This window comes from Tursiops truncatus, chromosome 19, assembly GCF_011762595.2.
Source record: "Tursiops truncatus isolate mTurTru1 chromosome 19, mTurTru1.mat.Y, whole genome shotgun sequence".
NCBI classification, from domain to species: Eukaryota; Metazoa; Chordata; class Mammalia; order Artiodactyla; family Delphinidae; genus Tursiops; species Tursiops truncatus.
The window spans coordinates 12,031,396-12,059,016 of NC_047052.1; the positions used below are offsets into that span (position 1 = coordinate 12,031,396).

Consider the following 27,621-nt stretch of genomic DNA (forward strand, 5'->3'; position numbering starts at 1 on the left):
GTTTAGCAGGAAAAATGACAGAATGAAAGCTGGAAGGGGACTTCCCTGGTGGTGCAGTGGTTAAGAATCCTCCTGCCAATGCAGGGGGCATGGGCTTGATCCCTGGTCTGGGAAGATGCCACATGCGGCAGAGCAGCTAAGCCCATGTACCACAGTTAAGCCTGCGCTCTAGAGCCCGTGTGCCACAACAACTGAGCCCACGTGCCTAGCCTGTGCTCCACAACGAAGAGTAGCCCCTGCTCGCCACTAGAGAAAGCCCGCGCGCAGCAATGTAGACCCGACGGAGCCAAAAATAAATAAAATTAAATCTTTAAAAAAAATCCTTTAAGAAAATAGATATTTAATAAATCATCCCCCAAAAAACAAAAAATGGCAACTCTGGAAAATGCTTTGAAGGAGAGATCCATGGGGTATTGAGAAACTCTAACAGACCTAGTTAAGGAAGGCTTCCCTGAGGACATCAGATCTGAGATCTGAAGGAAGATAGAGTACTAACTAGTCAAAGAAGGGAAGGAAGGGCTTTCCATAGCGTGGCAACAAGTGCAAAGGCCCTGACGAGGAAAGAACAAGGAGAAGACCAATACCACTAGATATAAAAACCCAAAGAAATATGCCAACAGATGAGGCAGGAGGGTGCTGATCATACAGGGCTGTGAGCCCTACTATGGGACTTTGTCTGCATTTTAAAAGTGCTGGGAAACCACTGAAGCATTTAAGCAGGAGAGTGACATCATGTCTGCATTTTGAAAACATCATTCTGGCTGCTCTGTGAAAAAGAATTGGAGTTGGGCAGAAAGAGGTTAAAGTCCAAGGTTAACAAGCAGTCCAAGAGGGAGACAACAGCAGTTCACACTAGGGTGTTGCCATGAAAATGGACAGAATTGGATGGACTCAAGAGATAGAAAGCTCAACAGGACTTGGTAATGGATTATATATTGGATTATATTATGGGGGTGAAGGGAAGGGAAATGACAAGGTGATTCACTTTTCAGTTTATGCAACTAGACAAATGGTGGTACTAATCCCTGAGATAACCCTGGAAGATGATTCCCCCACCAGGAGTCTTTAAAGACAAGGAGTCAGTCGCAGATTAAAAATGCTGGAGGGACTTCCCTGGCGGTCCAGTGGTTAAGACCCCGCGTTTCCAATGCAAGGGACGCAGGTTCGATCCCTGGTCAGGGAACTAAGATCCCACATGCCGCACGGCCAAAAACAAAAAACAAAACAAAAAAAACTAAACATGTTGGAGAGAGGAACGAGGATCAGGGTCCTGACACTTGGAGGAGGCCTGTGGCCCTTTTCCTCTGATCTAGAGAGAAAGATGGGGGTCAAGTAAGTTGCACTTCTTCTCTAGCTTTTGAGGGGTAGTAAGAAAAGTGAATTCTCTCATCTTTAGTAATTGAGGTATAGAGCTGCTGAATGGTACAGGCTCCTGAACTATCCAAGACAGCTATACTACCTATACCTGACAATCTGAAGGTTTAGAGCTGTCCAATATGGTAAGCCACTAGCCACATATGGCTATTGAGCATTTGAAATGTGGCTGGTCAGAACTTAGATGTAGTGTAAGTGTAATATACACACCGGATTTCTTAAACTTAGTATGAAAAAAAGAATGTAAAATATCTGAAATTTATTTTAAAAATATTGATTACACGTTGAAATATGTTGAATATGCTGGGTTAAATAAAATATATGGTTAAAATTAATTTCACTTATTTCTTTTGACTTTTTAAAATGTAGCTACTAGAAATTTTTTAATTACATATCTGGCTCGAATTATATTTCTACTGGACATCGCTGTTTCAGACAAAAATTCAGACTAGTGTTTCAAGATACGAAATCATTCTACTATTTGAATCTATCCTACCGGGGAGTCAGCTTCCCTGAGCCCGTTTAACCGCTACCTAAGCACAGCGCCGGAAGTCGCTAGACTCTAAGGATCAGCACAGCCGCCCCTGGCTCCGCCCCCTGAACGACTACAAGAGCCAGCGTGCACTGCGCCCCGCCGGAGATGGACCTGAAAGAGCCGCCTCGTTGTGACGTCACGCCCGTTGCGCCGCGCGGGTTCTGTTCTTTCTCTTCGAGAGCTCGCGTTGTAGAGGTGGGAGGGGAGCGTCTGTGAAGGGGGTGGCGTCGTGCGGCCGAGGGCGCGCAAATAAGGGGGACCTTAGGGGTCCTGGGTGAGGTCTCCTCTGTCCGACTTTCCGGAGCCCTTTTTGTGTCGGGAGAGGATATCAGGACCGCGCCTCTCACACCGCGCGTCCGGTGGGAAAATGCGGCTCCTTTCAGGGAAATGCCAATGTCCCCCCGTGCAGAGAGCTCCTGCTGCGGACGAGAGCGGGGCGCGTGGCCTCTCGGCAGCATCCCACAAAGCCGAAGGGGGCAGGCACGCACGTTGTCCCTGCTGCAGGGGCGTGGAGTCTCCTAATGGGCCCCACCCGGGCCCCTGGAGGATATTGAGGAGGGGGTCTAAGGGAAGTAGGCTTCACTTCCAACCCTTCTAAAGCCTTTTATCCTCTGGCAGCCGAATTACCTTAACTTTTTTTTTTTAATTTAATTTATTTATTTTTTGGCAGTGTTGGGTCGTTGTTTCTGTGCGCGGGCTTTCTCTAGTTGTGGTGAGCAGGGGCTACTCTTCGTCGTGGTGCACGGACTTCACATTGCGGTGGTCTCTCCTGTTGTGGAGCACCGGCTCTAGGCGTGTGGGCTTCAGTAGTTGTGGCACACAGGTTCAGTAGTTGTGGCTCACAGGCTCAAGAGCGCAGGCTCAGTAGTTGTGGCGCATGGGCCCAGTCGCTCCGCGGCGGGTGGGATCTTCCCGGACCAGGGCTCAAACCCGTGTCCCCCGCGTTGGCAGGCGCATTCTTAACCACTGTGCCACCAGGGAAGCCCAACATGCTTAGATCTTGGTTTGCTTAAATAGGCCACCACAGCATTAGAGCCTCATCAATCTAATGGCTTCCTTGTTTAATCAATTTAACACAACGCAATTTTTCTTGTTGTAGAAAAGTCAGTTGTCTGCTATATGCATTGGGGTTCAGTAGAGCCTTTTTTGTTTGTTTGTTTTTGGTGACATGTCTGGCTTTGTCCATCACCATATGATCTTATTTTCTACTAGGAAGCTTTTCATACATTTGAGTCCAAATGAGGTCACTGAGTGAGCATCCATAGAGTCAAGAGTGAGAGAGTTTCCAGGGAAGTACTCTAGGCCTCTTTTAGGTCTGATCTGCTTCATGGTTTCTTACTCATGGTTTTACGTGTCCATTACAGTTCCACTACCTGATAAGGAGCCCAAGGCAAATCAATCAGGAAATTCAAGTGTTCTTTTTTGTAATATTAATCTCAGTTGACATTAATTATGCTCAACGTTGTACCAATTGCTTTTTGTAATTATTTAAGCCTTGCAGTAACTCCAGTGGATTACATAAACTACTGTCTCTATTATCAGATGATACAGAAAGGTTAAGTAATCTACGCAGTATCGCACAGTTACTTTGTAGCAAAAGCAGGATGAGAATCCGGAAATGCTAACTCCAAAGGACTCACTCTGAGAAGCAGAACACTTGACTGGTGAGAAACCACTAGACTCTTGTCACTTCTCCCCCCTGCATCATAAAACGCTGTAGAAGAAATTACAGGGTTGCTTTCCTGATGGGGGCATCAGTGGAGGTTTACTAGAGGGAGGTAAACTATCTGCTATGACGGAATGACAAGTAAAACGTCTGAAAAAGAGGACAGAAAAGAAAAACCTTCTCCCCGGAAAGATAAACTTTGTATGGTGAGGGTCTGTCCAAAGCAAGCTGAGGTCTGCAGCCTCAGCTATTTTACATGCTATTTCCAAGTGAAAATTGAGTAACAAGGATACTTCCCTCTCATATGCTTTCATTTTGAGTAGTTAGGTTCAGATTCATTAGAAGCATGTCAAATATATAACATTAGAAGAAGAAAAAAAGCAGCTTGAAGAAATAGGGTATCTTCTGGTGTTGTGAGATTTGGGACTTTTTTAGTCTTTCATTAAAGATGAAAAGAAGGCAGAGGGGTAGTAGGAGAAGATGATACATAGGGTTCTGAACTGAGAAACCTCAGTATGAACATGAATGGGCTATATCTGAATGCCTGTTGAAGCACCGGTGCAGGGTTGTAGCATCTTGCATTCGTTCTCCTTTCTGCCCTTCTGATGGTTGTGGGTTTTGATCAGGGCCTCAGCGCCAGCTCACACCATGTGGAGCGCGGATGAGATTGCGCGGCTCTGTTATGAGCACTATAGGAGCATGCTGCCCAAGCAAGGGAAGCCCGAGCCCAACCGCGAGTGGACGTTGCTGGCAGCCGTGGTGAAGATACAACCTACAGCTGACCAGGCCTGCGACCGCCCTGACAGACCGGTGCAAGGTGAGACCTTTTCTCCCTGGAATGCTGTCTCTCCCTGTAGGAGATGGTAGAAATACACAGGGCTAGGCAGGGACGATGGCGGTTGGGTGTAAACCGCGATGTTGGGCATGTTCCGCTGCTCCCCGCCAGGGGGCGGGGTACCTCTGGTGGTGGTAGATGGCCGTGCTGGAAACGCAGTGCACAGTTGAGTCAGCCTTTGGGGGACTCAGTGTGCAGACTTATTAAACCTATAGATCATTCAGATTCTGAGAGCACACTTAATGATTTTTTTTTCCCCCTCAGTGACAAAGGAAGTTGTCTCAATGGGAACAGGAACCAAATGCATAGGCCAGTCCAAAATGAGGAAGAGCGGTAAGCCCCGGTGGGGTCTGAACAGCGCCTGTTAGGGAGCTTTTGGAAACCCGTGTGCATGTCATCCATTCCTCTTCTCGGCAGAGCAAAGGGGCAATATCGCTAGGTGGCTGACCTTTCACTTCCCACTGACTGTCGCTCCACTTGAAAGGACAGAACTCATTTAAAGAATGGAAGTAAACTGTGGAAGCAAAGGCCACCAAGAACATCTTTCTGAGTGGCTTGAAAGTTGGCCAGTGTTTTCATGCTCAAACCAAAAGTTGCCTGGGCTTAGCTATTCCATATTAGATCTGAAGCCCCACAAAGCAATCTTTAATTAAATGGAGATTTTGGCACCAGAAGGAATATGGAAATCCCTTAGAGGTCTGGCATCTTCACCTTCTGGTTGCCAGTTAACAGATTCCTCCTCCAGTTTGCTCTCCTCATCCTCCTAGCCTTTCCTCCTGGATATGATGAAGCTGTTCCAGGACCACTATTGATAGAATTCGATGGAATTTTATCACTATGAGCACAAGTATGGCATGAGGGTACAAAAGATCTGGACTCTTCTCCTCCAGATAAAGATTTCCCTATAAATCAGGGGTTCTCAGCTAGGGGAGATTTTGCCCTCCAGGAGACATTAGGCAATATGTGGAGACATTTTCGTTGTCAAAACTGGGGAGAGGGGAATATGCTAGTGGTCTCTAGTGAGTAGAGGCCAGGAATGCTGCTAAACATCCTGCAAAGCCCAGGACAGCGCCCCCCTGCCCCATTCAACAAAGCATTTTCCAACCCTAAATGTCAGTAGTTGAGGAAACCCTGCTGTAAATGCTTTGCCAGTAATGATTGTAAAACTTTCTGGCAAAGCCCTCCAGGAGCTACGTGGTCATTCTGGGTGCTGGGAGAAGCTACTATGTTCTGCTTTTAGGAACCAGGGAATCTCCAGGTTCCATATGTTTTCACTAATGTCCTGTCTTTGCCGCAGGAGACATCCTCAATGATAGCCATGCTGAGGTCATAGCCAGAAGAAGCTTCCAAAGGTAAAGCTATATCCCGAAAGAGTCTGATTTAGCTTGGGTGGGGGCCCCAGAATATGCATTTCTAATAAGCTCCTAGGTAATACTGATTATGTAGGCCTCTGAACTGCACTTAAAATAGTGCTCGTCTAGACAGTGGTTCTCATGCTTGATGTGCATCAGAATCACCTAGAGGGTTTGTTAAAACCCAGGGCTTCCCTGGTGGCGCAGTGGTTGAGAGTCCACCTGCCAATGCAGGGGACGCGGGTTCGTGCCCCGGTCCGGGAAGATCCCACATGCCGCGGAGCCGCTGGGCCCGTGAGCCATGGCCGCTGAGCCTGCGTGTCCGGAGCCTGTGCTCCACAACGGGAGAGGCCACAACAGTGAGAGGCCGCCAAAAAAAACACAAAAAAAAAACAAACAAAAAAAACCCAGATAACTGGGCCCATCCCCAGAGATTCTGATTCAGCAGATCCGGGTGGAGCCTGATAAGTTGCATTTCTAATAAATTCCAGCCAATGCTGATGCTGCTGTTTCAGGAACCGCATTTTGAGAATCACTGGGCTAGGTCATTCTCATAATTCCAAATCGCTACCAGTCCCATTGGCCTGCAGTATCTCTTTCTTTCTTAGTAATCACGCAACCAGAGTCTTTCCCTTTACTACAGAGACTGGTTGTTCGTTCTGATAACATCCTGCACCCCATTAGGTACCTTCTCCATCAGCTCCACTTGGCAGCCACCCTGAAGGAGGATTCCATCTTTGTCCCAGGAACTCAGAGAGAACTGTGGAAACTCAGACCAGACCTCTTGTTTGTGTTTTTCTCCAGCCATACACCCTGTAAGTATATTAATGCCTTTGGATTCATGTTACATGGTCTGCTTCCTTATTGTTGTCTTATCCATAGTTTCTCAAAAAAACACCTTAGATGAAGTGTAGCTACAACCATTTATAGTCCCTTTTTGTGAACAGCCCAGTGTGCCTAATCACGTCTCTACCAAGGAAAAGTGGAGGGAGCTTCACTCATACTATTATTCAGTTCTCAGTTCCCAAGCAGGATTTGGAAGCTTAAAGCTGAGACCCCACAAGGTCCAAAACCAACAAGAGGGCTTAGAGGTCCAAAGCCCTGAGTTCTATGGTGATTTATCCTGAAACTCATTTCATTCATTCATTAAACATAAATTTTCTACTCCTTGTCAGGCAAGTGTGACATACTGGTTATGTAGCAGTGAATAAGACTAGTCCCTTGCTTACCCTTTAGTTTTTTAGGAAATGTAGACAGTCATGGTTAGTTAAGGTAAATTTTGATGAGTTGTAAGGGGATGTTCAGGTGCTCTGGTTGCATTAGGCAGGAAGAGCAGACCTGGCTGATTTTCTCTCCTTTGTTTTTCTGTCTTGAAAATTGGGAATAATTTCTACCCTTTGTAGACAACAGTTCAGGGATGGTAGTAAAATTTCGTCACCCTAAAAACTTTGAAATAAGGATATAATATTGTCCCCTGAGTATTAAATTTTAAAATTAACTATGCAATTAGAGCAGATAGGTGATCACTCTTAAGAGACAATAACTGAAGATCATAACTCAAATCAAAAATATAATATAGCTTATGAAAGAACAGGAAAATGACATACAGAGGGAGGGAGGACTCATCCATACTCTATTCTTAGCAGTGCCCTGATAGGTTGTTTCCTAACTCAGTGCTTATCAAACTGTAATATGCGTATAAATCACCCAGGGATCTTGTTAAAATGCAGATTCAAATTCAGTAGGTCTGGGGTAGAGCCGGAGGTCTGCATTTCTAACCAACTCCCAGGTGGTGCCAGTGGTATTGGCCCATGTATCACATTTTGAATAGCCAGGGCCTGGCTGATCCCAGTGGGAGGTGTAGCATTCCTGTGGAGAGAGATACATCTGGAGATCACAGCTGGCCTGACCGCCTAATCAGAGGACATAAATCAGTGGTCTCCAGGCTGGTACTGCTTTGTGAGAGTGTACTGGTCCATGGCCAGATGAGAAAAATCAGGACTACTCAGTGAGTTTTTCAAAACACTAATTTCCTTCCATTTTAAGGTTATGAGATTTTTATGCATTTTTAAAATAATGATAAATAGGATTTTTAAAGATCTTACTTGGTGGAATAAAAAGTTGTCAACACTCTAGTTGTCTTAAAATCTTCTGGAGATTTTACTGGTCTTTGAAATCAAAATTTAGAACCACTGATCTAACTCCCAGGGTGATGGGTAATCTTTTACAGTGTGATGTCCACCGATGGTTTGTCTGCAGGGAGAAAGAACACTACCTAGAGAATGTGACTATTTGGCGCCCTTGGCATTTATTCCTCATTACTAATTGATAAGTTGGTGCCTGGATTGGCTACTTCAGACTGGTACTTATGAGCTGTATTAGCATGAGTCAGCCTCTTGAGTTCAGGCATCTGTCAAGATCAAATCTCTGAGCCTTCAGAGTGGGAGGTGGGCCCTGGGGAATTCTCCAAAGTCACTGTCACCTTGTGAGGTCTCTGGAAGCCTGCCAGCCAGCCTCTCTGGCAACACTCCCACTTCTGCATCTCTTGCCTTTCCCACTCTTAGGTTATAAAGACCACAGACGTATTATTTACACACTTTAGAAAAGCAATACACATTAGTGTTTGAAGAAGAAGCTCCCTTCTCACAGGGGCGGTGTGCTTTTTACTGACCTCTGGTTTTCTTTGATTACCTGTAAACACAGAGTGGGTCAGAAACCTCTAAACCAGCTTGGGGAAACACCAGTTGTGTAATTTACTGTGAGTCTTTACTGTGAGGATATGCAAGATGGGGAAATTGTGAGCATTATTTGCCAAACTTATTTAACCCTGAAATCAACCATCCACTTTTGTTTTCCAAGGCATCTTATGGAATAATATTCCACAAAATGCACTTGAGAAACTGTGCTCATTCTAAGCCACGGGTTCCCAACTCAGGATCATTCTGCTGCCCAGGGGACATTTGGCAGCATCTGCAGACATTTTTGATTGTCAGACTCAGGGGTGCTATTGGTATCTAGTAGGTAGAGACCAGGGAGGCTGCTAAACATCCTGTAATATATGGGGCAAGCCTCCGTGGCGAAGAATTATCTGGCCCAGAATGTCAACGTGGAGGTTGAGAAACCTTGGTCTAATCTAGTGTTTCCAAAACTTCTGTGGTAAGAATCACCTGGGATCTTTGTTAAACAATTCAGTCTTCAAGACTCCTCCCACTGAGAGAGGCTAGCTCACTGGGTCTAGGATACGGTCTTCAGCAAGAACCTCAGAGAATTCTTGTTAGGGAAATTTGGCCAAGTGTTCTTAACTCATCTCAGGTAGCTGGGAGAATAGAATTAAGCTTCATTTAAGTCAGTGGTTCTCAAACTTGACGTTGCATCAGTATCACCTGGAGACCTTGTTAAAACAGACTGCTGGGTACCACCTCTAGAGTTTCTGATTCAACAGGGCTACTGTGGGTCCCAAGAATTTGCATTTCTATCAAGTTCCCAAGGGATGCTTATGTGGCTGGTCTGGTGGCCTCACTTTGAGAACCACTGGTTTAAGTGATTTCTTCTCCTACAGGTGGGGATGCCTCCATCATTCCAATGCTTGAGTTTGAAGATCAGCCTTGCTGTCCTGTCAGTAGAGATTGGGCCAATAATCCATCAGTAGAAGCTAGTGGTAACCTAGAAGCTCCTGAAGATAAAAGGAAATGTGACGACTCAGATAGTCCTGTGACCAAAAAGATGAGGCTTGAGCCCAGGACTCCTGATGGTATGGCTCACCATCAGAGTTTTGGCAACCAGGAAAGTGGCCCTAATTCACCAGATGTCAGCAGCTCTAATCTCACTGCAGAGGAACTAGCCACTGTCACTGGAATGGCCCCCGGTGGCGCCAAAGTGGTGGACGTTTATAGAACCGGAGCCAAGTGTGTGCCTGGGGAAGCTGGAGACTCAGGGAAGCCTGGTGCTGCCTATCACCGGGTGGGGCTGCTCCGAGTGAAGCCAGGCCGGGGGGACAGGACTTGCTCCATGTCCTGCAGTGACAAGCTGGCACGGTGGAACGTCCTCGGATGCCAGGGGGCACTGTTGATGCACTTCCTAGAAGAGCCCATCTACCTGTCAGCTGTGGTCATTGGGAAGTGCCCGTACAGCCAGGAGGCCATGCAGAGAGCACTGATTGGGAGGTGAGAGGGCAGGGAGGGAACAGTCTTTCCAAAAAGCAGTCTGAGAATATGTGCAAAGAGCCTGGACATACATACATACGTACAAAGAGTTAAGAATTTGTTTTAAGGAAATAATTAAGAAAGTGCTCAAATATTTAGCTTTGTGTGTACTAATTTAAGGGAAAAAAAGAGGAAACCACTGAAATGGCCAGCAATAGAAGATTGTGATTTTTGCTACAACTAATATTGATGAATATTTAACATGGAAAGATGCTCATAATGTTTAAAGAGCAATTTAGAAGGTAAAACGAGTTCGTTTTGGTCTTAAAGTATATATGCCCATAGAAAAAATTTATAGGAGGATATACACCAAGGTATTAATATGATTACCACTGAGTTGTGGTATTATGGGTGATTTTTTCTTCTTTGTGATTATTCTATTTTCTGATTTTTCTGCAGTGTGCATATATTGCTGTTATAATGTTTAAAAACCTTCAGACATTAGTGTTAATTTTTTAAAAAGAAAAAAAGACAAATGATGACCACTCAAGCGTGGTCTCCCTGAAGAAGGGCAGCCAAACCTGATTAATGCTGTAGTAACTGAGGGCAGATAAGGCCATGACCAGAGGAGGCCTGTGGGCCCTTGTCAAATGTACCACTCCTAAAGCTGACTCTTGGAAGCAACCCCAGGATATGACCCACTAATTCCACTCCTGGGTACATACACAAGAGAAATAAAGACATACATCCACATAAAAGTTGTACATGAATGTTCCATAGCAGCATTAGTCATAATAGCCCAAATGTGCAACAACCCAAATGTCCATCAGCTGGTGAATTGATAAACAAAAGGTGGTAGCTCCCTGCAGTGGAATGTTACTCAGCCACAAAAAGGAATGAAGGACTGATACATGTCACAACATGGATGAACCTTGAAAATCTTATGCTAAGTGAAATAGGCCACATGTTGTATGGTTTCATGGAGTGAAATGTCCAAAATAGGCACATCCATAGAGACAGAAAGTAGATTCATGGGTGCCAGGGGCTGGGGAAGGGGATGGTGAGTGACTGCCGTTAGGTGCAGGATTTCTCATCGGGGTGGCGAAAATGTAGATTGCAGTGCTTGTTGCACAGCTCTGTGACTATACTTAAAAAATTGAATTATAACTTTAAATGGGTGAATTTTATGGTGTATAAACTATATGCCAATAAATATGTTAAGAAAAAAAAGGCAATCCTAGGCACTGTGCCCAAGACATTTTCTGTTTTCCATGTTTTCTTGATTCCAAGACTTTAAGTTGCTGTCTGCTCAGCTCGAGACCCACTACATGTTGGCATCTAGTTTGTGTGAAATATTCAAGAGGAAAAAATGAAGCTTTTATATTATAGTATAATTTTGGTTTCTGGCCTGTTTTAAGGACTCCCTAGGAAGCTGATGCCGACGGGTTAGTATTTCTTCTTAAGGTTTTCAAATCTGTGAAAGAGAAATGGAGTTTCTCAATATGAGAAATGGAGTTCGGTGTTATTGAAGTCCCTGAGGGGTGGTGACTCAGTTTATAGCTGTCACTTCAGAGTGATGGAAGAGATCTTTCTTCAGCCATAAGGTTCATAGGATCTGGATTCTATTCTGTCACAACCTCCTATACCATCCTCCCCATAAATAAATAAATAAATCCACACACCTTCTAAGGCCTTTGCCTCCCACTGAGACATGGGTGGTGATGTGGTCCACAGTCCAAGATACTCTCTTTCTCGATGAGTGAGCCTAAACTACATGCCTTTCCCCTCACGTTTAGGTGTCAGAATGTCTCAGCTTTACCTGAAGGCTTTGGAGTTCAAGAAGTGAAACTACAGCAGTCAGATTTACTATTTGAACAGAGCCGCTGTGCAGTACAGGCAAAAAAGGCTGAGAGCCAAGGCCGACTTGTTCCTTGTGGGGCAGGTAAGGGATCCATGTTCCACTTGCTCTGGAGTAACTTGTCCCTGGACATTAGAGTGGCCTGGAAGGGACTGCATCCTCCCAGCCTGGGGTAGCAGTTTACCACTCAAGTGGCCAATAACATGGGCTCGGGAGATACCCACACTGGGTCAAGTTCATACTCTTTATGACCCTGGGCAACTTGTCCTCTCTTAGCCTCAGTTCCTTCATCTTCGGATAAGAATATCATTTGTCAGGGTTGTTACGAAGAATAAATGAGAAATTCTGTTTCATGCATTTACTTTGTTCATCATATAATAAATACTCAGTGATTGTTAGCTATGATGATGATGGTGGTGGTGGTGGTGATGATGAATCATGAACCACTTATACTGTTGTATTCTGGAGGCCAGGCATCAGAGTGGCAGCCACTGTCTCTGGCATCATATCCAGCTCTCATGAGTCTTCAGTGGTAGGGGAATATTTTTATTAAAATACCTCTGACATTTACAGAAAACTGAACAGTTTTAACCCCAGAATCTTATCTTTTCATAGCCATCAGCTGGAGTGCAGTTCCTGAGCAGCCACTGGATGTCACCGCCAATGGCTTTCCGCAGGGAACAACAAAGAAAGGAATCGGACGCCTTCAAGCCAGGTATAGCATATTGGGGCAGAAGGAGATGGTGGCAGTGCATTCACACCTCACCACCCTCTAATTCCAGAACTTTTTCTTTCTTTTTTTTTTTTTTTTTTTTTTGGCTGCATTGGGTCTTCATTGCTGCACGCGGACTTTCTCTAGGCGCGCAGGCTTCAGTAGCCGTGGTTCGCAGGCTCTAGAGCACAGGCTCAATAGTTGTGGCACATGGGCCTAGCTGCTCCACGGCATGTGGGATCTCCCCGGACCAGGGCTCGAACCCATGTCCCCTGCATTGGCAGGCGGACTCCCAACCACTGCGCCACCAGGGAAGCCCCTATCTGTTCATCCTTTGGTGGGCATTTGGGTTATTTCACTTTTTGGCTATTATAAATAATAATTCTGCTCTGAACATTCATATACAAGCTTTTGGGTGGACATTTGTTTTCAACTGTCTTGGGTATACCTAGGAGTGGGATTGCTGGGTCATGGGATAACCTTATGTTTAACTTCTGAGGAACTGCCAAACTGTTTTACATAACAGCTGCACCATTTTAAACTTCCATCAGCAATGTATGAGTATTTCAATTATCCTGCATCCTTTCCAACACTTGTTATTGTCTGTCTTGTAATCATTTTAGTGGGTGTTAAGTTCTATTTCGTTGTGGTTTTGATTTGCATTTCTCTAATAACTAAGGATGTTGAGCATCTTTTCCTGTACTTATTAGCCATTTGTATATCTTCTTTAAAGAAATATCTGTTCAGATCTTTTGCCCATTTTTTAAATTGGTTTATTTGTCTTTTCATTGTTGATTTGAGAGATTTCTTTATATATTCTGGATATGAGTCCTTTATCAGATATATATTTCAGATAATTTCTCCAGTTCTGTGGATTGTCTTTTCAGTTTTTGAAAGTGTCCTTGAAAGCACAAAAGTTTCAAATTTTAAGGAAGTCCATTTTATCTATTTTTGTAATTCATGGTTTGTGCTTTTAGTATCATATGTAAGAAACCATTGTCACAAAGATTTACTTTGTGTTTTCTTCTCATGGTTTTAGCTTTTATGTTTAGGACTTCGATCCATTTTGATTTAATTTTTTATAAGGTGTGAGGTAGGGATCCAACTACATTCTTTTGCACGTGGATGTCCTTGTCTCAGCATTTCTTGGAAAGACTGTTCTTTCCCCTGGGAGATTTTGAAAGGAACACTTTCTTGGGCTTTACCACTAGAGATTCTGGTTTAGTGGGTCAAGGCTGGAACCCGAGAATCATTTATGAAGCTGCACAGTGATCAGACTGGCAAGAAGGGTGCCATGAAAACAAGACTTTGTATCTTCAAATTGGCTTTTATTGAAATGTGGAGCATATGATCTGTTGGACATGAGACTTGGGTTTCATGATTGTGTGTTTGGAGTTTCATGCATCTGCCTTATTGGTTCTTCTTTTGTTAAATGTTCATCTTGCCCCCTCTGCTTTTCCCTCCCAGTGAGCCACAGAGGGTCTGCAATAACACGAGGGTGGGTGGGGCTATGGGGTAGCAGCCTCCCCACCAAAGGCATTTCCATCTGTTTGGATTGAGCTGCCTCTGAGTGACTGTTGTAGGACTCCCACAATTTATAGGTAGTTCTTTTCATTCTAAGTGGCTTTTCCATTTCTTTATTATGCCCTTATAAAAAGTTGTATTGGGGCTTCCCTGGTGGCGCAGTGGTTGAGAGTCTGTCTGCCGATGCAGGGGACACGAGTTTGTGCCCCAGTCCGGGAGGATCCCACATGCCGTGGAGCGGCTGGGCCCATGAGCCATGGCCGCTGAGCGTGCGCGTCCGGAGCCTGTGCTCCGCAACGGGAGAGGCCACAACAGTGGGAGGCCCACGTACTGCAAAAAAAAAAAAAAAAGTTGTATTGTAATTAAGTTCACAGGTGGATTTGTTTCTTTTCTTTTTGACATGCTTATTTGTCTCCCTCAATGGAAATAATAATAACTTACATCTTTTTAGACTTAAAAAAAAAAAAAAAAGTTTTTTTCTTCACAGACACTAAGCAGGGTTCAAATGGCCTATACAGCAGACCCAGCCTGCCTCTTGGTGGCCTGAGCTGTTGAATTGAGTAGTATTTACAAAATTGTTAGGGGTAGAAATTTTTTAACCAGTTTTTTCTCAAGGGCCTCCCTGCTTCAGGCCATTGTCTGCATCTCTCCGGGAACCAGCAGTTAACCACAGGCCACGATGTGTGAGCAGAGCAGGTCACAAGGGACAGGGAGCACACTTCCTGCTGAGCTCTGCCTTTACTGTAAGTGACAGGCTAGCAGCAACCCATACTGGCCCCACCCACCTGCCTGTGGCTTCAGTTTGCTGCTTTGCTCAAGTCTAAATGCTCTTCACTGTGAACCTACACCATCTTTTACCTTAAAAGCTTTCCTTACGACTTCTTTCTGGCTCAAAATTACCATCTTTTCTCCAGATTCCTAAAGTGCTGTTTTCCAGTTTATCCTAATATGTCAGTGTTTTATGTGTGATTGGGAGTGCCCCGTGTTCTCACCCTGGCTCCGTCTCCAGTTGTCAGGTGACTTTGGACAAGTCCAGTAGCTCTCTGGGCCTCAGTGTGTTCATATCTGTAAAACAAGGATATTGGAGTAGATGATCTGAGGTATCTGACATGTTGTGGATGTCTCTCCATTTAGAAGGCAGACTCCATACAGGAGTAAGTTCATGGTGGAAAGAGCAGAAGCTTTGCAGTTCAAGAGACTGATGTTTAATTCCTGGCTCCCTTTCCCCCCAAGTGTGTGAATTGGGCAAATTACTTTACCTCTCTGGGCCTCAACTTCCCTAACAATAAAGCAAGGGTAACTCATAGTATCTGTCACACGGGAATGTTGTGAAAATTGAATGAGAGAGAGTGCCTCTAACATGGTACAGGGCTTGCAGTAGACATCTTGTTAAGATAGATTTCTTCTTCAGTCATCAAATGAATCTGCACATTATGTGTTTTGGGTTTTTTTAAGACACTTTTTTTTTTTTTTTTTTTTTTTTTTGGCTGTGTTGGGTCTTCGTTTTTGTGCGAGGGCTTTCTCTAGTTGCGGCAAGTGGGGGCCACTCTTCATCACGGTGCGCGTGCCTCTCACTATCATGGCCTCTCTTGTTGTGGAGCACAGGCACCAGACGCGCAGGCTCAGTAGTTGTGGCTCACGGGCCTAGTTGCTCCGTGGCATGTGGGATCTTCCCAGACCAGGGCTCGAACCTGTGTCCCCTGCATTGGCAGGTAGATTCTCAACCACTGCGCTACCAGGGAAGCCCCTGCACATTATGTTTGAAAGGGTCAAAGTTACTTTAATTTTAAAGACCAACAGCTGCTGGGGAGAGTGGGTTTTTCTCACTTCTCATTCCTGAGTGCTATCCTGGAACCACCTTTTTTAGAATGATCTGGAGTATGAACTCAAGACTGGGATGTTGGAACCATTTAAAATACTAGTGCGACACTCAAAGGTAATATTTTATTTTAAGTCTTTGTGTTTATTGCAAACAATGAGATAATAACAGGAATCAGATAAAGGACCCTCATTTTCAAGAAATTTAATTTTTTTGGCGTTACGCGGGACTCTCACTGTTGTGGCCTCTCCCGTTGCGGAGCACAGGCTCCAGACGCACAGGCTCAGCAGCCACGGCTCACGGGCCCAGCCGCTCCGCGGCATGTGGGATCTTCCCGGACCGGGGCACGAACCTGTGCCCCCTGCATCGGCAGGCGGACTCTCAACCACTGCGCCACCAGGGAAGCCCGGCAAATCCTTTTAAATTCTCTTTGCCCTGAAGAGGCATATTCTCTTCCCTTCCCAGATGAGCTACCAGAGCATCCTGGAGAGATCATTACGTGGCTCATTGGATTATAAAAGAGAAGGGTAAGAGATTAAAAAAACAAAAACAAACAAAAACTAAGCGTGTCTAAGTATGTTAGAATAAAGATAGGGCTAGGTTGAAATGTGAATGTGTAATCTTTAAAAAATTATGTATGTATAGCTTTCCTAGCTCTTTGATACACCAACCAGTAGTGTTAACCAGCTCACCAGGAAGACTAATATCTAAGAATGTAATCCTCACTGTTAAAAGGAACTAGGGCTTGTTGGAGCATAGCAGCTAGCGGCCACCAAGATTATTTTGGTCCACAGATGACATCATTGGTTATTTTTGGGTGGGCCTCTTTGACAGAGGAATTACTATTATGGTCACTCTGTTCTGCTGTTGAACAAGTCTTGAGAAAGGTCTTACTTCTCTGGAGGGAGATATAACACCTTAACATTACTCATGAGGTGACTTAGACCAAAAGCATTCATAAGAGAAAGTGCCATTTGCTCCTCCAGAGGGAATAATGTTGAAAACATTTTACAGATCTGGTCTCAAGAAGCTGTTAAGCTGTCACTGATGGCTTTTCACAGTGACACTGGAGGCCTTGACATTTCGCCCAGTGTTGGTGGTAAATAGAATCCAGTGTGCCACCTTCCAGTGAGGTTTAAGTGTTGTGTTTCTTTAATGAACCTTGAGTGGATCCCATCTCCAGACTACAGATCGTGGCATGGTTGATTACTAAGGCTTGTGAATGAAATGCCTTGACATATTTCATTAATGCTCTGTAATAATATAGCCAAATTTTCTCTCATAGTTGTACATCGGTAGCCACTGGGTTATAGCAAAAGTCTCATGGGCTCACCTATCAGTATTTCAAAGGGAAATGTGAGCATCCCGGGCAAGATATTAGTTTATTTTTTGATGTTCCTCTTTTGCTGATTCTGAGTGATGTGGACAGTGGAAATGTTGAGTCTGTAAGACTCTCTGGACTTCTTGAGCAATAAAATGTGTGGTCATGTCACCAAAACTTTCAGAGTCTTGAATCTGGAGATGAAATCTTTGATTCTGAGTAACAGTGAACATATCAACTTATCTACCTGAAGACATACATACAATAAAACATAAATAATGTTTGTTTTTAACTGGGTAAAACCAATCCTGATACAGTGCTAGTTGTCTGAAAAGAAAAAAATTCTAAGTCTCCCTTTTTTGAGGGTCATGGCCTCCTGGCTTTACTCTTAATATGTTTCTATTAGCTATAAACTTCATTGTCTCTCTTTTTATGCTTAGGCCTAGAAAGCATAGGGAGCTGCCAGAGAGCCTCGTTTCTTTGTCCTGTATGAGATTTTCCAGGAGCATCACTTCCCTGCTCCAATATATAGAATAATTTCTCTTCAAATTGCGCTGGTTCTTTTACAGGAGAATAACATCAGCATCTAAACTCCATGTTCGAAGCATGTATGTTCGATGGTTTCTTACAAGTCCTTGAGGTGTTAGCTTCATATAAGTAGTTGGTGCACCAGTGAATGAGCTACACAAAATATTATGTAAAGCTGTAAGGCTTGGCTAAAAGTAATTAATTGTCTAATCAGTCAATATGAATTAGTCAGTATTATTCACACTTAAACTACTAGATGAATAAAAGATTTAACATTACAGTTGCCTTTGGTGACCACCCTTTGGATATATTTTCACTAATATTGAACAGTCAGATTATTTTCTTCTTGAGTAATAATTTTCAGTTCTAGTGCAGTCATATAAACACTTGCACAGTATTTTAGTTCTATAATTTAAGTTCATTTTCAGTTCAAGGGGATTGATATTTCAATCTGACAGTTCTTACTTAGTGGCAGCTTTAGCTACAACTCGTTATTAGCTCTACCAGGCCACTTTATTAATTGAGTGGAAAAAAATATGAGAAATACCATTTCTCTACCATCTTTCTAGTCCACCTGCAATGACCCAATACATAGTATGTATAAAAGACTCTCATATACAATACAAGCTCTCTGTCAGAGAAACTCATTTTATTTTCTACTCTTGATAGAAAAAGAAACTGTAGTAATTTTCTTGAAATCTACATGTTTTAAGTGAACACATATCAAATGTAGAATATCTGTATGTATCTGTATTATATAGAATAGCTGTATTTTATAGATAGATAGATAGATAGATAGATAGACAGATAGATAGATAGATAGATCTGTTTCTGGGCATTCTGTTCTGTTCCATTGGTTTGTTTGTTTTTCCCTGCACCAAAACCATACTCTTAATAACTGTAGTTTTATAATAAGATGATATCTGTTAGGGAAAGTCCTCTTGCCTTGTCTTTCAAGAGTGTCTTGGCTTTTCTTAGACTTTTAAATTTAAAGTTCAGTTTGGGGAGAATTGACATTTTTCATTGTTAAGTCTTCAAACCAGGAATATGGTGTATATCTTTTTATATAATGCTGGTGCCAAATTGGCAGTTGTGCCCCAAATTTAAAATAAGCAGTTTTGAATGTTCACTTATTTAGGTCTTCTTACATATATTTCAGTAAAGTTTTATGATTTTCTTCACATAAATTTTCACATCTTTTATTAGATTTATTTCTTGAATGATGTATTAATTATCTGTTGCTGTGTAACAAATTACACCCCCCCCAAAAAAAAAACCTAGTGGCTTAAAAAAACAATTAACATTTATTATTTCACAGTCTCTGTGCGTCAGGAATTTGGGAGGAGCTTAGCTGGATAATTCTGACTCAGGGGCTTATGAGGTTGCAATCCATTATGTCAACCAAGACCACAGTCATCAAAGGCTTGACTGGGGCTGGAGGATCCAGATTCAAAATGGCTCACTCATGTGGCTGCAAGGTCAGTCAGTGCTGGCTGCTCGCAGGAGGCCTCAGTTCCTCTCAATTTGGGTCTCTCCATAGTCCTACAAGTATTCATCTTTACAACATGATGGCTGGTTTCTCCCCAGAGCAAGCAATCCAAGAGAGCAAGGCAGAAGCCACAGAGTCTTTTGTGAGTAGCCTCAGAAGTCACACTCCAACCCAATCTCCTAATGGTTATTCACATAACCCCTATTCGGTGTGGGGCGGGATTGCATAATGGCATGAATTCCAGGAGGTAAGAATCACCATTCAGAGATTGGCTACCACAGATGCTGTTTTAAGTAATTTCCTTTCATTTCATTTTCTGGTCATTGCTACTGCAATCAACTTTTTTGTTGTTGTTTATTTCTCTTACAATTAATGTTTGTATCCAGCAACCTTGCTAACTCTTATTATTCTACTAATGTATCTGGGCATTCTTTCGGAATTTTTGAACATAGTCTATCTTTTGCAAATAGTATTTCCTTTCCAAACCTCCACTCCTTTTATTTTTTTTTCTTGACTTATTGTGCTGACCAGAACTGACAATATCACAATCATCTACGAATAATGACTTGTTTTTTGCTTTTCAATCTTTATTCCTTTTATTTCTTGTCTTACTGGCCAGACCTTCTGTATAATGTTGGATAAAAGCAGTGATAGCAAGTATCCTTGTATTATTCCTGATTTTTTTTTTTCTTGGCTACGCCATGTGGCATGCGGGATCTTAGTTCCCCGACCAGTGATGGAACCTGTGCCCCCTGCGGTGGAAGCACAGCCTTAACCACTGGACCGTCAGGGAAGTCCCAAAGCTTTGTAAGCATTGTTACCCAAGGGGCCAGCTCCCTTGAAAGGAGGAAACCAAACATAGCTGATGGGTATCCTTGGGGGTAAAATTTAGTAATCCCCTCTGTCTTTACCCCATTTCAGCCTGTCACCTTGATGATTTCACTGCTGGTAACATTTCTTGAGAATTTTGGGGTTTTTTGTTTGTTTGTTTGTTTTGGCTGCATTGGGTGTTCGTTGCTGCACATGGGCTTTCTCTAGTTGCAGTGAACGGGGGCTACTCTTTGTTGCGGTACTCAGGCTTCTCATTGCGGTGGCTTCTCTTGTTGCGGAGCATGGGCTCTAGGCACGCAGGCTTCAGTAGTTGTGGCACACGGGCTTAGTTGCTCCGTGGCATGTGGGATCTTCTCGGACCAGGAATGGAACCCGTGTCCCCTGCATTGGCAGGTGGATTCTTAATCACTGCACCACCAGGGAAGTCCCTGATAACATTTCTTAAGATGAGAATCAGTTTTGTCCCTCAACCTAATCAGACTCTTGGGTCTGGATTTTTCTTCTTGCCAAGTGCAAGAAGGTGAAAATGGGGGCTCAGGACCTTCAGACCTAAAAAGATACCATGTGAAACCCAGTATCTTTGATAGGGGCCTGATACATAGTAAACACTTAATAAATCTTCTTGGTCTTCTTTTTCCAAACAGATCCCGAATCAGCAAAGTAGAGCTCTTTAGATCATTCCAGAAGCTGCTAAGCAGTATTTCAGAGGACAAGTGGCCAGACTCCCTCAGGTGATGCCATTGACCTATGTTTTTTCATATTTAGGAAGACTTCTGGTTTAATTCTGCTTATGGATGGCAGGAAGCTTTGGCAGGAATGGTGGTTCAGTAGGCGAGTGGGTACTTATTACTAACCACATGCTCTTCAATCCCCATGGCCCCATTTGCAGATATGTGTATGATCTGAGCTGTGGGAGATGGGTAGTTGGTAATACAGAGTCACACGAGCCTAAGGGCAGAATTGGGGCCTGGGCCATTACAGGCCCTCCTCTTGTTCCACCTCCAGATGGACAGCATTGTGGAAATGTGAGTGCTTGGGGAGCAATAGATTCTGTTGGGAATATCATTCTCTTCTCTTTTTCTTTTGTTCACATCACTGCTTGTGAACGGAAGCTCGAAGACTTAAATTACTTTCCAAACAGGAATGTAGAGAACTATAAAACCACTTCTGGGGCAGGTGGGTGGGTGGAATTCAGATACTAACTACCCAGAGTTAGGCCAAATCTCACAGGGTAGGGGCACAGCCCCTACAAACTGACCTCACTTCAGGACACCAGCCACATACTGGGGGGGCCCCAAAGCCACTTACACTTCTGACCAACTGACTACAAACTCAGGTTCCTACTTCCCCCTCAGGTTCAATAATTCACTAGAAAAACTCACAGAATTCAGGAAAGCACCATACTTACAATTACCTTTTATTATGAAGGATACAACTAAGGACCAGATGAAAGAAGGGACACATAGGGCAAGGTCTCCAAGGGTCCCCAACCTGACACTTCTGTGTCCCCAGGATGCATCACCCTCCCAGCATGTCACTCTCTGTCACCAACCAGGAAGCTGACCTGAGCTTCAGTGCTCAGCGTGTTTACTGTGGTTTCATCAATAAGCATGATTAATAGAATTGTTGGCCACATGATGTGGTTGAACTCAGTCTCCACCTTCCAATATCCCCACCCCAGGAGGTCAGACTGATATCAGATGGCTCAAAGCCCCAACTTTCTAAACTCATGGTTGGTCTTTCTGGCATGGCCAGCCCATCCTGAAACTATCTAGGGCCCACCATGAGTCATCTTGTTAAGCAAAAACTTAGGTGTGATCTGAGGGGTCCACCATGAATAACAAAGACATTCCTATCATTAGGGGAATTCTAAGGGCTTAGAGGCTCCCTGCCAGGAACTGACAACAAAGATCAGCCAGTCTTTTTTATACAACAGTGGGGAAGCGAAGGCGTAGCTATATGCTTCCATATGAAGAGGCTACCACCTGTTTTCACCATCATGCATCCTACAGTCAGTATTGATGCCCTCCCCGTCATCCATGGTCAGTTTGCTTGTTTCTTGTCTGGAAGAATGAATCAGACTGGAACTGGGTGGGTTTCCGTACATTCTGTGACTTAAAAACAAATCTGGACTTAGGTAAGGAGAGACTTCATTCAAAAGGATTATTGTAATAAGAGAAAGGGCCTGTTACAATAGGAGGAGGACTAACGCAATAGCAAGGGCACTGCAATCTTAAGATCTGTAAGCCTCTTGAAGAGCAGGTGCAAAGGAATTTTCTTTTATACGGAGAGAGAAGCAAAGTTAGACAGAGCCGGGAATGGGGGAGTAGGACGAGCCGGTAGTGTGATGGAACAATTGAACGGGAAGTGTTGATTCTCAGGAGGGGCTGTTAAAAGAAGGGCTTGTTACACATGCTGATGCTGGCTCAGGCTGAAAGTGGCTCAAAGTTCGGGGGTCTGGGGGAAGGAGAGAAGCATAACTAATATTTGGTCAAATTAGCAGGCATGTGGTTGAGATTTTGTCAGTGGGTACAGTTCAGCTAATCATTATGAGGCAAAGAATGGGGTCTGTGTCTGGCCTTGTTAGAGGTAAGCGAGGGGGGCATTCATGAGTCTGTCTAAGCCATGAAGAAGGGTGGTTCTTTGCAGTCAGCCACTTCCCACAACACAGAAGTATGGAATGGAGATTTCTTAACCATAGCTTGTTTGGGGAACTGAGGGCTCAGGTAAAGTTTAACATTGTCATGTGTGTGGTTCCCATCCATTAACCACCAAAAAGCTATGGGAAATTGATCAAACAACGAAAATCAGTGTTTGCTACCATTAGCAACTTTAATCTTTGCTGAAGTGAGTGAAGAAACAACTTGGGTCTCCTCAGATCTTGGCAAAGAACGAAAGAGTAGAAGCAGGATAAAACCTGAATCAATGAGACATGAGGCTCAGTTTCTTCAGCTATGAGATGGCAAGGACAGAGCTCAAGGTCGGGGCTGGATAGAGAAGAGGGCTCAGAGGAGCCTGACTCAAGTTTGATCAAAGGAAAGAATCTTTTCACAAGAAAATCTTTTGATCTGGGCGTGAGTATTATAGATATTATTCAGCACGTCGGCCATTCTTCAGCAGTCAGAGACACTAAGGGATTTGGGAAGGGGTATTGGCTGGCAGTACATAGGAGAATATGATTAAGATGGAAAGTGCTTTGGGAAAATGCAGTTGAGAAATTTCTAACAGCTAGATCCTAATGGCGGAAATTATAGACACATAGAAAATTTTAAACCAAGTAGTAGATACAGTTATTCTTGTTTTATCTGATTCCACCAGGACCAGACAAAACTAGCATTCTGTTTATTCTTACCTGTTTTAATCCATGCTGTTTTCTAGTGAATTCCCTACAAAGGAGGTAAGAGTCAGCATAGGACAGCATAACAAAATCCTCCTGCTTCCTAAGTCTCTTGTAATAAATCTGTCCAGCCTGAGGTGTCTTGCTGGCCACAGTGGTGAGCTGTCCAGTGAGAACTTGTGTGCTTGGTGGTGTGTGTGCATTAGGGTGCAGAAGCTAGTGACGTACCATGAGTACAAGGAGGCCGCATCCACTTACCAGCAGGCCTGGAGCACACTCCGAAAGCAGGCATTTGGATCCTGGATCAGAAACGCACCGGATTATCAACAATTTAAATGAGCAAAGTTTACTGGCAGCAGGGTGTTTTCCATTCATTCATTCTGGACTACCTTCTTCCTATGTGCTGGATAAGCCTTAGCTTTTCTTGTGGCTGATCAGGAAAAAAAGACTGCCATCTACCAGAGTAAAATATCTCTTCTGTGTGAGATGGATGGAATTCTGGACATGGAACAATCTATACTTGACTGAAGTAGCTCACTGCTAAAACAGCATCTTGCTAATGACCTTGGTATGTGTCCTGTGTTTTATTGCTTCTCTAAGAATAAGAATTTGGAATGTGATGCTTTAAAAGTACTCTGCAATAGCTCCATTTTGTCTGTTCCTACATTGACTTGGCAAGTACTTATTGGGCTGAGATGATGTTTGAATCTCTGCAAGTTTTAGAGTTTCGCCTGTCATAGTGGACATGTATTTTGTATATCCAGTCTTTTTTCCTTTGGAGAACCACCCTTTCCTGCTTTACCCATGCTTGGATGAAGTGAACTTTACTCCTTGGCTCCAGGAATGTGAGCCAGCCCTGAACAGTCCTGGAACTAGTGCCAGAGCGATCAGGTAAGATTCTCTCTCCTCTTGTATCGGGAGCTATAAACGCCACGTAATCTTGGGATTGCCTGTGGCTGCCGTTGCCTACTACATAGAGACAGCCAGCTTGAGGACAAAGGCAATGAAGGAAACAGCTGAGAGAATCAGAGCTCTCGTGACCTTGTCTGGATGCCTGAAACTAGTGCCTACTCTGGACTTCAATTATGTGAGATAAATTCCTATTGTTGTTTTGAGTAAGCCTGTTTGAGACCATTTTCCTATGACTTTCAATGGAAAGAGTTCTGTCTAAAAGGCCAAAAGTCCCTATAGTAATTCAGCAGCAGAGCTAGCAATCAATGCTGTTTTTACTAACAACTAATGTTTAACTTTCAGCCTCTTCACACTCTAATTTATTGACTAAAAGTGGAAGTTCTCCATGTTGGGATTACTCAAGGTCATTGTTGGTTCTTCAGTATTTCCTTATACCTTTAAATATTTTAAATAACAGCTTTATTGACATATAATTCACATACCATAAAATTCACCCATTTAAAGTGTACAGTTTGGTGGGTTTTACTATATCCACAAAGGTGTGCAAACATCACCACGATCAATTTTAGAACATTTTTGTTCTCGTCTGGGGGAGGCGGGGGGATGCTGTTTGACCCAGTACGGTATCCATTAGCAGCCGCTCCTCATTTCCCCTTAACCCCCTCGGCTCCAGGGCAAACAGTAATCTACTTTGTGTCTCTATGGATTTCCCTGTTTTGAACATTTCATATAATGGAATCATACAATATGTGGTCTTTTGTGACTGCCTTCTTTCACTTAACATGATGTTTCAAGATTCATGATGTTATAACGTGAATTGGTAGCATGAGTCAGTACTTTATTCCTTTTTATGGAATAAAAATAATATTCAGTTCTATGGATATACCACATTTTGTTTATCTAATCATCAACTGATGGACATTTAGGTTGTTTCCACTTTTTGGCTATTGTGAATAGTGCTGCTATAATCATTCATATACAAGTTTGCATGTGAACATATGTTCTTAATTTTTTTTATTACAGAAGTAATACGTAAGTTTTTCTTTTTCTTTTTTTTTTTAATTTACCATTGTAACTTTTTTTTTTTGGCTGTGCCGTGCGGCTTGCGGGATCTTAGTTCCCTGACCAGGGATTGAACCCAGGCCACGGCAGTGAAATCACCGTGTCCTAACCACTGGACCACCGGGGAATTCCCCCATAAGTTTTTCATAACAAGTTATCCTTGAACTTTTTTCTATAAGGAATCCTTTTAGATAGCAGGAAAGAAAGACAAAAACATCACTACCTGAAGGCCAGACCCCTACCATATGCTGCTTTAATCAGAGAGATCCTTTTGCCTGACCCCAAATCCTATGATATGAGAGCAGTTAAGATACCTCGATTGGCAGAAGCTTTTTTTTTTTTGCAGTACGCGGGCCTCTCATTGCTGTGGCCTCTCCCGCTGCGGAGCACAGGCTCCAGACGCGCAGGCCCAGCAGCCATGGCCTACGGGCGCAGCCGCTCCGTGGCATGTGGGATCCTCCCAGACCGGGGCACGAACCCATGTCCCTTGCATCGGCAGGTGGACTCTCAACCACTGTGCCACCAGGGAAGCCCTGGCAGAAGCTTTTATCCACAGAAAATTATGCATCTCTCTCTCTCATGAGATTCTTTTTCTTTTTTAATATTTTTTTATTTTGTCTGCGCGAGTTCTTAGTTGCAGCATGTGGGATCTTCGTTGTGGCATGCGGACTTCTTATTTGCAGCATGCAGACTCTTAGTTGCGGCATGAGGACTTCTTAGTTGCGGCATGCGAACTCTTAGTTGAGTCATGCATGTGGGATCTAGTTCCCCGACCAGGGATCAAAACCAGCCCCCATGCATGGGGAGTGCGGAATCTTACCCACTGGACCACCAGGAAAGTCCCGAGATTCTATTTTAAAGGATAAAGATTTATATGAGAATGTAAGGAGATAGTCTTTTTATTCCTAAATTTTATAGTATTCATCACATGTGCACCCAAAAAACTAAATATTAAAAACACTCCTGAATTTACGCTTCAGAACAGAGACTGGCAAAACCCTGAAAGATAGAGACCAGAGGCAGCTTCACCTTGGACTCTGCCTGTTTTCTCAAGAGCTAAAAGGGGAGCTTAGACAGCCAACTTCCTACATTTTGCTTTAATCTCTTAAAACCCAAGTTTAGGGACTTCCCTGGCAGTCCAGTGGTTGGGACTCCATGCTTCCACTGCAGGGGGCGTGCGTTCGATCCCTGGTCGGGGAACTAGATCCCACATGCCACGTGGTGCTGCCAAAAAAAACACCCCAAAAACAAAGCCAAACAAAACAAAAACCCAAGTTTAGAATCTCACCTATGCCTTAAAATCACATCTCTGCAATATTGGCAGTTTCTCGGACTTCATACATTTAGATCATATGTTTTTACGGATAGCTGCTTCCAATTTTTAAGTACCTTTTTAGACACTTGTTATAGGACATCCCTGGTGGCGCAGTGGTTAAGAATCTGAGTGCCAATGCAGGGGACGTGGGTTCTATCCCTGGTCTGGGAAGATCCCCCATGCCAGGGAACAACTAAGCCCATGCGCCACAACTACTGAGCCTGTGCTCTAGAGCCTACGAGCCACAACTACTGAGCCCACGTGCCACAACTACTGAAGCCCCCACAATGAGAAGCCCGCTCATTGCAACGAAGGGTAGCCCCTGCTCACTGCAACTAGAGGAAGCCTGCCTGCAGCAACGAAGACCCAACGCAGCCAAAAGTAAATAAAGAAATTTATAAAAACTTGTTATAGAAGTTTTTAAATAGACAAAAAGTAGAATAGCATAGTGGGCCTCCATGTACCCATCACCCAGACTTAACAATCATCAGCTTTATGCTGTTGTTATCTAATCTATTCCCCCCCACCTCCAATTTTGTTTTTCTTGGAATATTTTAAAGTGAATTCTAACCATCATATTCTACCCAACAAAATTAACAATCATTCCTTAATATTTATTATGCAGGCTGTGTTTTATTTCCCCTGTTGTCTCAAAAATGTCTTCTGACTATTGTTTTGTTGAAATTAGGATCCAAACAGTGTCCACACAATGCATTGGATTGACGTGTCTTTTTCTCACTAAATCTGTAGCAGTTCACTCTCCTTTTTATGTGCTTAACAAATGGGTTATTTGTCCTGTAGACTGTCCCCCATCCAGGATTTGGCTGCTTATTTCCTCCAGTGTTGATAGCAGGTTCTCTCTCCCTCATATTTCCTGTAAATTTGTGGTTACGTGGAGAGGCTTGATTACATTCAGGTTCAGTTCTTTTCAGGTGGTTCTGCACAACATAGGGTTGTCCCGCTTTCAGTGATTAATCAGTGGGTTCATTGGTATCAGCCTGATCGATCC

At 43.6% G+C, this 27,621-nt stretch overlaps 1 protein-coding gene across 10 annotated transcripts in view; it reads left to right on the forward strand.

Moving 5' to 3' along the window:
• The first annotated feature begins 2,017 nt into the window (after nucleotides 1-2,017).
• ADAT1 (adenosine deaminase tRNA specific 1) overlaps nucleotides 2,018-27,621 on the forward strand; it is a 45,403-nt gene continuing 19,799 nt past the window's right edge. For 2 of the 10 annotated variants that reach the window (XR_012328280.1, XR_012328279.1), the window contains exons 1-10: nucleotides 2,113-3,573; nucleotides 4,202-4,392; nucleotides 4,675-4,743; nucleotides 5,708-5,762; nucleotides 6,447-6,577; nucleotides 9,322-9,925; nucleotides 11,701-11,846; nucleotides 12,378-12,477; nucleotides 20,631-20,717; nucleotides 23,530-24,214. Coding sequence is in view for 7 of the 10 variants with exons in the window: in XM_033846210.2 (XP_033702101.1) it covers nucleotides 4,224-4,392; nucleotides 4,675-4,743; nucleotides 5,708-5,762; nucleotides 6,447-6,577; nucleotides 9,322-9,925; nucleotides 11,701-11,846; nucleotides 12,378-12,477; nucleotides 20,631-20,717; nucleotides 23,530-23,662 (1,494 nt within the window). In the remaining 3 variants the exon portion in view is untranslated. The other 8 variants (XM_033846214.2, XM_019940926.3, XM_033846209.2 and 5 more) reach the window with 7 other exon arrangements.